At 39.8% G+C, this 12080-nt stretch overlaps 1 protein-coding gene across 1 annotated transcript in view; it reads right to left on the bottom strand.

Annotated features, from left to right (window-relative positions):
• The window catches only part of WWC2 (WW and C2 domain containing 2), a 150296-nt gene that overhangs the window by 16635 nt on the left and 121581 nt on the right, over positions 1-12080 (bottom strand). The window contains exons 13-19 of the mRNA XM_032781120.2: positions 10480-10560; positions 10306-10392; positions 7442-7634; positions 5362-5526; positions 4393-4514; positions 3395-3590; positions 1655-1819 (exon numbers count right to left, since the gene is read on the bottom strand). Of these exons, the coding sequence (XP_032637011.1) occupies positions 1655-1819; positions 3395-3590; positions 4393-4514; positions 5362-5526; positions 7442-7634; positions 10306-10392; positions 10480-10560 (1009 nt within the window). The remainder of the gene's footprint in view (positions 1-1654; positions 1820-3394; positions 3591-4392; positions 4515-5361; positions 5527-7441; positions 7635-10305; positions 10393-10479; positions 10561-12080) is intronic.

Raw genomic sequence — 12080 nt, 5'->3', positions numbered from 1 at the left:
AGCTTTGTCAGCGGGGGAAAAGTCTCCTGCCGACAAAGTGACAAAAAGCACCAGTGTGGACAGCAGTTAGGGGTGTATTTTTTTCACACCCCTGACCGACAAAAATTTTGCCAAAAGTGCTGTGTAGACATAGTCTAAGATACACTATAGAATCATAGAATATCAGGGTTGGAAGGGACCTCATTTAGTCCAACCCCCTGCTCAAAGCAGGACCAATCCCCAGATAGATTTTTGTCCCAAATCCCTAAATGGCCCCCTCAGGGATTGAACTCACAACCTTGGGTTTAATAGGCCAATGCTCAAACCACTGAGCTATCCCATGATATGACAGATTGTTCTCAAACTGAATATCTATTAAGTAGATCAATATATATAGTAGCAGAATTAAAATAAAGCTGGTTTAAAGTCTAATACAGTTATCAGAAAGATTATTAGTACTCTTTTCTGAAGAGCTGAAAAAATTAACATGGACTACAGGAATTTTGCTGCTGAAATTTCAATGACTGACAAAATCAGAGCCCTACAGCATTCTAATGCAGCATTTATGTGAAAAAGAAGAACCTTGTGATATCCCTAGAGAGAAATCAGTCTTCTCCCATACAAACTCAGCTGTTAACTCATCAATACTTCATGATCAGACACTAGCATCTAAATGTTCGTTAAACACTTTTCAAAGGAACAAACGGGATTTTGGTCCCTACCTGTCCTTTGTGTCTTTGAGACTCTCCCCTTACAAACTCTACTGACTATACATACTTCATGAAAGTCACTTTCAAATCACCATCTGAGAAGAGGTGCTTTACTATAAGGGAGTGGACATCAGCTGGAGTGAATTGTCTGTAACTTGAAGTCTTTTAAACCATGATTTGAGGACTTCAGTAACTCTGCCAAGGGTCTATTACAGGAGTGGTGGAGGAAGTTATGTGGCCTGCAATATTCAGGAGGTCAGACTAGATGACCACAATGGCCCCTTCTGGCATTGAAGTCTATGAGTGCATATCCATCAGATGTTTTCTGCTCAGGACATGCTGCACAGTGGGGGAGGAAGGATGGTCTTGTGGTTCAGGCAGCGGATGCCCAAGGCAGAGCTCAGGGACACAGTTGCAGCAGGGTTTCAGAACTGAATCATGTAGATGCTAACCATACTATCCAATCTGAAATCATGGTACGCTTCAAAAAGTGATTCAAAACTGATAGCCTGGAAAAAGCTCAGCTGCTATGTTGCTCTCACACTGTACTGCTAATGCAGTGTTTGCTTATTGTGAGCTTTATTCTAGCACATTTTCAACAGATCAAAATTGCCAGATTGTTTCAGTACATTGCGATGTGTGAATTACCGTTCTGTTTATACAGTGAAACACACCCCTTTGCAAAGGTCCAACACAAGACACTTCATAGATACAAGCCCTCTGCAAAGCGCTGCTTTTCGTCCATAGTAATAGTGTTTTGACACAATATACTGAGTTCAGTGTAAGCCTGTTTCACTGTGCATCAGTATGTTCTTTTGAAAATCCAAGGAAAGCACAATTTAGACTCTTTCAGGTGAAAAGTGGGTTTTCCCAGAACATGACTCATTGTCACTAATGTGCCATTGCCAAGGAGTTAAATGACACTTTAGTTAATAGCATCTCATTGAGAGTGCTTTTCCTCTTACCCTACAGATGTATTGGTTCCGCTCTCCTGGAGAGAAGGTTTGCGAGCGCACTATCATGCTGTTTCTGACAAAGGGACGCTGTCTAGAGCTCAAGCTGGCTCTGTCCTTGGGTCGCACTGCCATATTCTCATTAACTGCTTCCTCAGTATTAGTCTCTTTATCAACCTGTCAAGAAAAATTTAAAATAAAAAAAATACATACACACATACACTCCCCTGCCAGCGATATACCTTGCAAGCACGGCTTTCTACCCTCCCAAGACCATTTAAGTTGAAATCCAACACAGAAAACAAAGAATCTTACCCATAACTAAGTGCAGCAGTATTCAACTAAAAAAAAAAATCAGTTAAAAAGTGTAAGAAAAACCTTGCCAGGTGTTCCCTGTGCCCAATACAATTGCCACGTCCATCTGAAATTTCTACAGCAGGGGCCTCACTAATCTGTAAACCACAATCCGGAAAGTCCGTACTCAGGACAAACATTTGGGTTTGCAGTTTACAACTGCACCACGAGGTTCTGATGCTGTGCTGGGGGCACGACTGAGAAGGGTGATGCCACATGCCTAAAGGACTAATAGGGCATTTCATATTGCCCCTGGACTCCCTCTCCGCAGCAAACACCCTGAAACATGGCTACATCGCTGACAGCTGCAGTTCTTCCTTGCCCACTCCACGGCAACTGCTTATCTGCCAACCTCACCAATCTGAACTGGGGCTTCCCACTCAACTAATTCATACAATATTCATTAGGTCCTACTTTATTTACTGCTCCCACTGAAGTAAGCAGTTAGGTATCTTTTCTCCTTTTTCTACAGCAAAGTGATTGTTCTTTGAAGTTTTCACTTATCTAGTTGTCTATACAGACCAGAGAATATCTTAAGCAGCGGCACAGCAACTGTAGGAGGATTTGGCACTAGTAGATCACATTTCAATCAGTATTGCAATCAGATACTGCACCGCCACCTGCTGCTAGGCCTCTGACTCACTGCTGAATGCAGGTCTTAACAAGGCTTAGACCACAGCTTTAGGCCACCATTCAGTATACTACTTAAGCATGTGTCTAACTTTAAGCAGGTGAGTTGTCCTAGGCATGTGCTTAACATTGAATCACGGCCATGATCTGTGCCTGCCAGCCTGGTCCCCAAAAGACCCTCTGTCCATTTGGCCACTCCCTGAACTAACAGAGAGCTAATTACAATCCCCAGTGAGTCACTAGACCAAACACTGAACTTTTCCAAGTTGAGGTGGAAGATTTATGTCTAAATTCCCTGCACTAATTTCAAAGACCTTAACTTTTTTTGACAGCATAATCTTTAGAGAAATACGAAAAAACTAAAGATGAAATCATGACATACGTAAGCAAAAAATAACTTACACATTCATAGCCTTAAAGGTACTAAACTCATTTTCTTTCAACTTGAATTTTTTCCTTACTCAGAGACCAAGTAAAGACTGGAGTTTTAAGGTCGTTGTTTTTAAGTTAAAAGCATGCAACATTTTCAACTAGAATGAATGTTAGAAGTTCACACTTGCCTAATTCAAAAATGACCAATCTGATTTTGCTCAAACTTACTATACAAACAACTGCTATAATAAATGTCATGATCATCTTTAAGCTTTCAAACCCAACATACTATTGTGGCATACTCCAAGGGAAAGAAGCAAATAAATATTTCATAAGACTAAATGGTGTCTTCAGACATGCAGTATGCTTTAGGGAAGCACAATCTAAAATATTCACCAGTGTTGGGACTACAGCAGCTAACTGATTGCCAGGGGCATCAGCATGGTCACTTTCTTCCCCACCCTTGTTTTCATCTCTCTCTGCTGTATCAGTGCATAATCTCAAGTTATCTGTATCTCCGCCTTCCTCTGCCAATTTAACTCCATCCTCTTCATCCACAATTTCATCAGACGCCTCTGCTAGCATTTCTAACCTGCAAGAACAAAAGTAACCCAAGTTACCCTTGAACTGACAAGACCCACAGGAGAAAAGTACTGGAATGCGAAAATCCTACACCTTTTACAAAAGGCGTATTATTATCAGTATGTTATCTTGATAAGAACAGGATGATTATAGTATCACCAAATGCTTCCAAATTACTCATGTGAATGCATTTTTAATTATATGCTCCAAGAAAAAACAGAAAGCTCTGTTATAATTCACCTTCGAGAACATTTTAACAAAAGCACACTAAATTTGATAGCACCATGCTGCTCTGGTGATAATGTACACAACAGAAATTTAATGCTATGAAAAAGCCTTATTAAAGCTTCCTGTATGTGATCACACATTTCTGTATGACAACTACAGAAAAGGCGTACTGGGAAATGCTGTTCCTTAACATACACAAGATACAGTAATTTAGCAACAGAACCTGTCCCCACTCATGGAGAAAGTTCACAACCCCTCCAAAACAAAAACAAACAGCACATATCCTGTCTAGGACATGCAGCAGCCCCCTCACCCTAAATCCTATTAATCTCTCATTAAAGTTTATGGATTGCAATAAGATGGGACAAGTAGCATTTGTGATATGGCATTTTGGGACACTGTCAGTGAGTCAGGAAGAATTGAGTGGATTACACGGGGGCAGGGGCGGGATTAGAACATTCAGTATATTTAGTAAACATAAGTGAAGATAATGCACTGTCCATGCAGAGGAATTAATTTTTTTTTCCTGGCAAGTAAAGCACTTTTCTTAGGCCTACGAGGGTCAATGTAAAGAACAGCTTTACCACTCTTCATCAGCACCCCTGTTCTCCTGCCCCTCCTCTTCCTCCTCCTCTTCCTCCGCCAACTCTTGCTCTACCGCTTCCAACTCAGCAGATGTCCTCTCCAGCAGAGCCGAGACAGCATCCTGATAGCGTAAATAAAGAGAATGAAACTAGACACAGTACATTAGGCAAGAAATGACAACGCTGACAAGAGTTGCATTTCCTTGGCATTCCCTTACACCAGGAAAATGTGAGTAAGTGAAAATAAAAAGGCAAAGTATGGAAGTTCATGCCGGGGATCAGAATTCCAGACATGCTACATACTAATTAGTTGTGTGAAAACATTGAAAAGGAGATTTAAGTATTCTAATAGGGGATACTATGAAGTATATTTCTTATCTAACGAGGGGTGATTATAGTATCGACTAAATAGGAAGAAAAGATTATTTCTTAAAATCGCTCATGTCTCATGCTGTTCTTGTGATGCAAGCACAAAGCAGAAAAGTTTGTTTTTGCTTGAATGATTAAGGTACAATTTGCATAAAAAGTATTTTTAAATGCAATGAAAATATTTTAACGTGTGAATGCAAAGAACAAAAAACAAAGCTGTTTCCAAAAAACACATGAAAATAAGAAACTAAATTAACTAACAGGGAAGTTAGGGAGACTCTTATTTTAAAAACAATGTAAGGAAGGTCAGAGGAAGGAGAGATTAAAACATAGGACTCAATTCTGCAACCCATAGTTAGGCCCTGATTCTACAAACACTTCTGCACATGCTTAATATTTACAACTCCATATGGGACTAGTCAAGTTAGCATGCACATGAGTGCTTGGAGGATTGGAACCCTAGGCCCTAGTAAAGTCAACAAATGAGAACTGCAGTTTGGCGCATATAACAGTAGTGCAACTTCCTCAGTGGGGTGAGGGAGTAGGGGGTCAATGCCTTTTTTCTTGCTTTCGCTGGCTTAGCCAACACACACTGCTCACCAAGTCCAACGAGCCTGACAATTGCTTGTAAGGCAGAAACACCGATTCCTCATTTTGTTCCTTGTTCTTTTTGCCAGGAATTTGCTTGCAGGGCAGCAGATTATACCACAGAGTATAGATCTCATTAGAAAGCGATAAATCTGCAAGGCTGAGCTGAGTTCCAGCCTACGTGGAATGACAGATGGAAGCAAAAAGTTAAAATTGGTCATTTTTCCTGTATGAGAGCTGAGTTCTCATTCTACAGTATTTTTCATTGTACAAAGGGCACCACAAACTTGACAAGCATTTCTAGGCGTTTTACAGCTCAGAAAGCACTGTTTTTTCCAGTGATGAAACAGGGTTTAAAGACCAAATGGAAACCTGTGCACGCTACTCAATATTGCATATACTCTTTTTTTTAAATAAAGAAAATACCAAGCTAGGCATTTACCTGTTACCAAAAAATGAGACCCCTGAAAACACCCAAAATGCTTCTCTGGTATTCTGTAGCACTAAATAATGAACAACTGTTGGGAGTCCACTGCAGAGTGCACAGCTTGGGTTCTGGAGAGACAAAGCCACAATACTAATCCTATGGAGGACATTCTGGTTGATCTCAGTCCACTTCTCAGCAGACAAATCACCTACAACCACCAATACTAACTGGAATCTTGCTAGCAGTATCAGCGAAGAAGAATCAGAGTGAATAGTAGGGGAGATTAAGCTACCTTTTCATTCAGGGAAGGGAGACCTTCAAGTGAAGGTTGAGGCTTACTGGTTGGGAACTATGGGGAAATTTGCACTATTGCTGTCAGGGCTATACCCTGAAGATTTAAGTTCTCTGTTCTGTAGCTAAATAGAGGATTTCAGTCCCCACGGCTGTCAGTCTGAGTGTCTGGCTGGCACAGTTCACTGACGGCCCTGACAGGTGTCCCTTCGCAGTGAGGGAGATCCTGGTGCACATCTACCTGGAAGGCATGAAGTGGCAGCACCTCTTCTGGCACCTCCAAAACCTCCTGCTGAGGTTCCAGTGCATTTCCCCCCACATCTTTTCCTGTACGCATTCCCCGACTATAACTCCACAAAGTCGCTGCGCCACCTCATCAACCTCCTCCTGGTGCTGGCCAAGATAACCATCATCGGTCCAGGAGGAGGATGAAGCTCGAGGGGAGGTTCTTCACAAATGTGGGGCCTACTTGTGGACCTTATTTGTCTCATATACCTGTGCAGAGTTCCTTTGGCCAGTGTCCTCTGGCTCCTCGGACGACTCCTCAGAGCTATAGCCATTGTTCATGGTTCACAGTTTATATTTTAAAGAGTCTTTGATTATTAATCACTGTGCCTCAGACATACCACCACTGCCACTGGGCAACAATATATGATGACAGTGATAACAAATACAAAATATGGAAAGACTTCAAAATAAAACAAACAATGATCTCTCCCCATGACAGCGTTCTGGAAGGGAAATTTCCTTTTGTCTTTTTTACATGATAGCAAGCTTAATGGTAAATGAAAGCAAGTTATTAGTTATGTGATGATGACACAGTTAACCATGTCAGAAGCCAGAACAAATGGATAATGTCCCAGTCTCTAGTATCCTGGATTGTTAATGTCACATATTATTACAATGAAGTATACTAGTCTCAAAACTTGGAGCTTAATACAATCTACAGCGTTGTGAAAAGATTTGCATTCCAGGCAGTGTTTTGTTACAACACAAGTTCGCATCACTTTGTTTTATATATTGTATTTTATACTTTGGAGACCCAATTCTACTCTGACTTGCATCAGTGTTACACTGATGTAATTCCAGTGAAGTTTAGATGAAATTACTCATGATCTACATCTGTGTGCTATACATCAATTTGTCATTGTGCAATATCATGGCAAGACAGAGCTTTTAAAACTGTCTCCATCCAACATCGTATTGTATACATGTGGAACTGCAGAGAAATGTAATCATCAGTGCTATTGAGACAACTCAGATGTGGTGCTGAATTCTTCTGGGAGCGTTGCAGAATTCTAGAAGCCATATTCATCAGTGGGGAATAAAAACAAACAAATGGATGCCAAGCAAAGCTAATATAAAAATGCATACCAGGCATTCTTCCCGTCGAGTTTTACTGACAGAACAGACATCTACACGTAATGTCTTCTGCTGCAAAGCTTCTTGGGAAATGGCTACTCTGAATATCTCATTGAATAAAATGGTTTCCATAGCAGGATGGACTTTAGTGCGGAACAGACAGCTGATATCAACTGAGGATGGAAGTACTGCTACCCTAAAATACCTGAAAGGAACAAAATAAAATGATTTATATGTGTAGCAAATAGCACCTAGTATGCAAGCACAATTACAATTTAAGATCATTCACAAAATCCAAAATTAATGGCTTCTTAACATTTTACTCCTGTAATTGTCTCATGCTCAGCTCCAGGTGCACTATGCTTAACAAATGCCAGCTGCCGAGGGGAAAAGTGAATCACTGCAGTCAGCCTTCCACCATGGAGGGAAACTGATCGCAAAGTCTGAAGGAAAAGTGCATGCCAGGGAAATGGACAGGCAACAATTCAGTTGGGAGGAAGGAGAAAGAAGGGACTGATAAATTTAACTTCCCACCTGTCCCTTGCACAGCCATTTCCCCAAAAGTTATTTCTGTGCCTTGGGAAGGTAATGACAGATGAGGTAGGCATTGCTGACTCTATCCAAATGAATCCTTTGCTTTAGTATTAAGTGAGAGACGCTGAAGATCATGTCACAGAAAGTGGGACACATTATCCTAATCGAAACAAGAAATCCTAGAAAGCTGAAACATCCTTTTGGAGCAGAGAGAGAGTTGGAAAATTGAGAGAGAAAAGTTATACACTTAGAAATGAATTCAGTAGCATGGTGGAATGCACTGTACCTCATATTTCTGAGAAAAAGGAAAAACGGAAAACTAGTAAAAGACACAGAAAACAGCTAGGAAAGATGAGAAGCAGTACTTGATGGAGATTAATATTATACTAGTATTTAATAATCACACCCCTACTTCCACGTGCAGTTGTAGCCTAAGTTCAACAGTCTCTGTACTCTTATTGACATCCTGGCCAACAGTGTGATTTCCATATTGGAATTCTACCTTTACGTATGCATCAAGTGTGCCATACCAAGGATCTTTCCTAACCCTCATCTTTCATGCACCTTCTCACTTTAGCTAGCTTCATTTTTACCTCACTATCAACCACATTGGACTTCTCTTCTATACTGAAGTCCTTTAACTACAATTCCCAAGTATCAGGTCAAGCATATGTCAGCTTTCTACTGCTGAATACTCTGACGACTTAAAAGGACGCTGACAACTGAATGTCTTAAATTCCAAATTGTGAAAACAAGGTTTCATAAAACCTACAAACAACAGCACACCACAATTCTTTTTTTAAAAAGGGACCAATGAAAACAGGTGTTTTTTCCACAAATGCACATTCTCCAGTGTGTTTCAAAGATCGCAGTACTATGTGAATAAAAGTGAAACTGACTTCATTGATTGCCAAGCTAAGAAAAATGTAAATGACTCACAAATACAGACAAGTATACTGGATTTCAAAAATACTTTCACTTCTAACAATCTATGGCTTTGTATCGGAAGAAAACAGCTCACGTTTTTTATATTAACAGTGTATCTTGGAGTCCTTTCTGTGGAGTAAAAAATTCTTTGCCCCAGGTCTCTGACTTCAACCTTTTACTTCAGTCCCAAGGCCAAAAATATTGGGAATCAACTTGTTTTTCTTACCAAATCTTCAGAACATTGCTAATATTTGTACTTCAGTTGATCTTTAATGCTCTAACTTTGACAGCCTTCTTCATACTGTACATTAGCCATGTATCATCTCAACTTTCCAATTTCATGGTCTTTCTAAATTCCTGCACTACAAATTTAAGGGGGCATAATAGTGGTAAACACAACTATTAACTCAAAAAAACAGATTGTGTCACACACATCCTTCATGTTCACTGGCTTCCTATTGATCAAAATAGCCTTAAAAATACCATCTCTCCATGGACTGGCTCCATCCTACCTCTAATCATATTAAACTTCGTAACAGCCTGTTGAGATAGTCAAATATTATTGTATCTATTTTGCAGCCTGGAAAATTGAAGCAGTTGTTTGTTCAAAGTCACACAGCAAGTTCATTTACTGATCTAGGTGTACGACTCAGAGATCTTTAATCCCAGTTCCCTACTCTAGCTACCATAAAGTCCACCAACGGCTGTTAGCCAAGATAGTCAGGGATGCAATTCCATGCTCTAGGTGTCCCTAAATCTCTGACTGCCAGGTGCTGGGACTGGATGACAGGGAATGGATCATATGATAACTGCCCTGTTTTGTTTATTCCCTCTGGAGCATTTGGCATTAGCCACTGTCAGAAGACAGGATACTGGACTAGATGGACGACTCGTCTGACCCAGTATGGCCATTCTTATGTTCACTAAGAACACTCCCTCTTGTTTCTTTCATTCCTTCCTACATCAGCCATTTTTTAATACTTTCATCAACTTGTTTTCCACTTTTATTGTTTTGATACTTCTATCTATACAGCACAACACAGAGCCTAATTTTTGAGAGGCCCTCAAACATCACTGGTTAGAGGTGATGCGCCTCAGCATTTTTGCTGAGCCACTTAGAGTTTATGAAATTGCCTCAAACTTATGACAGGCCCTTGTTTAAAACTAATATACACTATTTTAAAATTATTTACAATTTTACACACACTTAAGACCACATATATACACAACCTTCTGAGAGATTGTTGGAAAGATTATAGTAACTGATTTTTTACCTGCTATTTAAAATGATTATAACATTTAATTATACAGTATCTAAAGCAACAGTACACTCCAAAAGGAATGAGTAAAGCATAATCACAGAAATTGTGCAATGTACACTTCAGAATTACTGCTCAAATGATTATTTTACTTACACTCTGGAACCAAAGAGGACAGAGAAGGCATGAAGATTTCTGAGCTGCATTACAATTACCACAAAACTTGAACTGCTTCGGTCATATCTGTTAAGATAAGAAGACAATGTGAGGCAGTTTTGCCACAAGCTTCTCTAAATATGAATAGATATTTCCCATTTGCTTATTACTTACCGAAGTCCTACTTGCACCTGGGCAGCCTCTAGAATCGTCGTGTCATCTTCACTATATGCAGCATCTTCAGTTTCATTTGGTCTAGATCAGGCAAGTAAATAATTGGATACAAGGGTAAGAAAATCATAGTTAACTTTCAGTTATCATAGAATAATACAAAAAAACCCCCATAAGCCTCCCAAATTGAATCACTTATCTGTAGCACAACTAAGAATTTCTGTGTTTGTATTGCAATGGCACAGGTTTTAAGACCAGCCACTTCAGTGTCTGAATTAGGAAGGGCCTCAGGCCAGCTGTATAAAGTGGTTAGACTAATAGGTATGAGTGCAATAATGGTGACCAGCTATGCACAGTAGAGGGATATAGAGAAATAACGTCCTGAGAACTAAAGAGATGAAAGAACATTTGGCCACACATGGTATCAGGAGCTTATTTCAAGTCCAGTCTATCTGGGGGTTGGGGTGCTATCCAATGATGAGGATTCTATGCAAAAAATTATAACAAAACCTTTCCTGAAGAACCTGTATTCACAAGTACTAGGAGCACTAGCTCTCCAGCCCTGAGGCTGAATACTACCCTGGCATTAAAAAGAATCACACATACACACTCACAAAATGATTTCCAGATATGGAGATTGATTGGCTGTTTGAGGAAGGACATGGCATTAATGAGATTAATTGATTTTATGGCCAGGGGTGACCATTGTGACTATCTAGTCTAATCTTCCAGATAACACAGGCCAGATACATCACTTACTGATGCAAAGAACAATGCACACATTCAATACAGCGTCAAGACATCATGCCATGATTAGTTTGTGATTGGGACTCCATTCTATATTTATAGCTTTCTTCTCATAGCTGCCCAATCACTTCTTGATTGGGGGCAAAAGGGAGGAAAAACACCTACTCTTTCTCCCCACCTTTTGTTGCTGGAAACAAAGGAAGTCTCTCTCTTCTTTCCTTCCTTCATCTCTTGGTGAATGGTAGACAGGAAGGGGATTTCTTTCCTCTTCCATCTTAGTTTTTTAGAGGGATAGGAAAGATCCCCATAGATCCTGCCTATTCACATTCTGCTTGCTGCAACTAGGATAAGCAGCGTGAGGTATGCTCTTGTGACCAAGATGGACTGGGTCCCAACAAATAGTCTCCATGACAGCCACATACAGCAGCAAAAGTCACTGCACATGACTATAATCTAGGGCTGTCAAGTAATCATGATAAAAAAAATTAATCGCAATTAATCACATGATTAATCGCGCTGTTAAACAAAAATAGAATACATTTACTTTTTTTGATGTTTTCTACATTTTCAAATATGTTGATTTCAATTACAACACAGAATACAAAGTGTACAGTGCTCACTTTATTTTTTATTAGAAATATTTGCACTGTAAAAAACAAAAGAAATAGTATATTTCAATTCACCTAATATAAGGACTGTAGTGCAATCTCTTTATAATGAAAGTTGAACTTACAAATGTAGAATTATGTACAAAAATAGCTACATTCAAAAATAAAACAATGTAAAACTTCAGAACCTACAAGCCCACTCAGTTCTACTTGTTGTTCAGCCAATTGCTCAGACAGACAAACAAGTCT

This window comes from Chelonoidis abingdonii, chromosome 5 (assembly GCF_003597395.2).
Source record: "Chelonoidis abingdonii isolate Lonesome George chromosome 5, CheloAbing_2.0, whole genome shotgun sequence".
NCBI classification, from domain to species: Eukaryota; Metazoa; Chordata; order Testudines; family Testudinidae; genus Chelonoidis; species Chelonoidis abingdonii.
The sequence above is the reverse complement of the archived record's forward strand: the minus strand, read 5'-3'. Positions and strand labels throughout refer to the sequence as shown.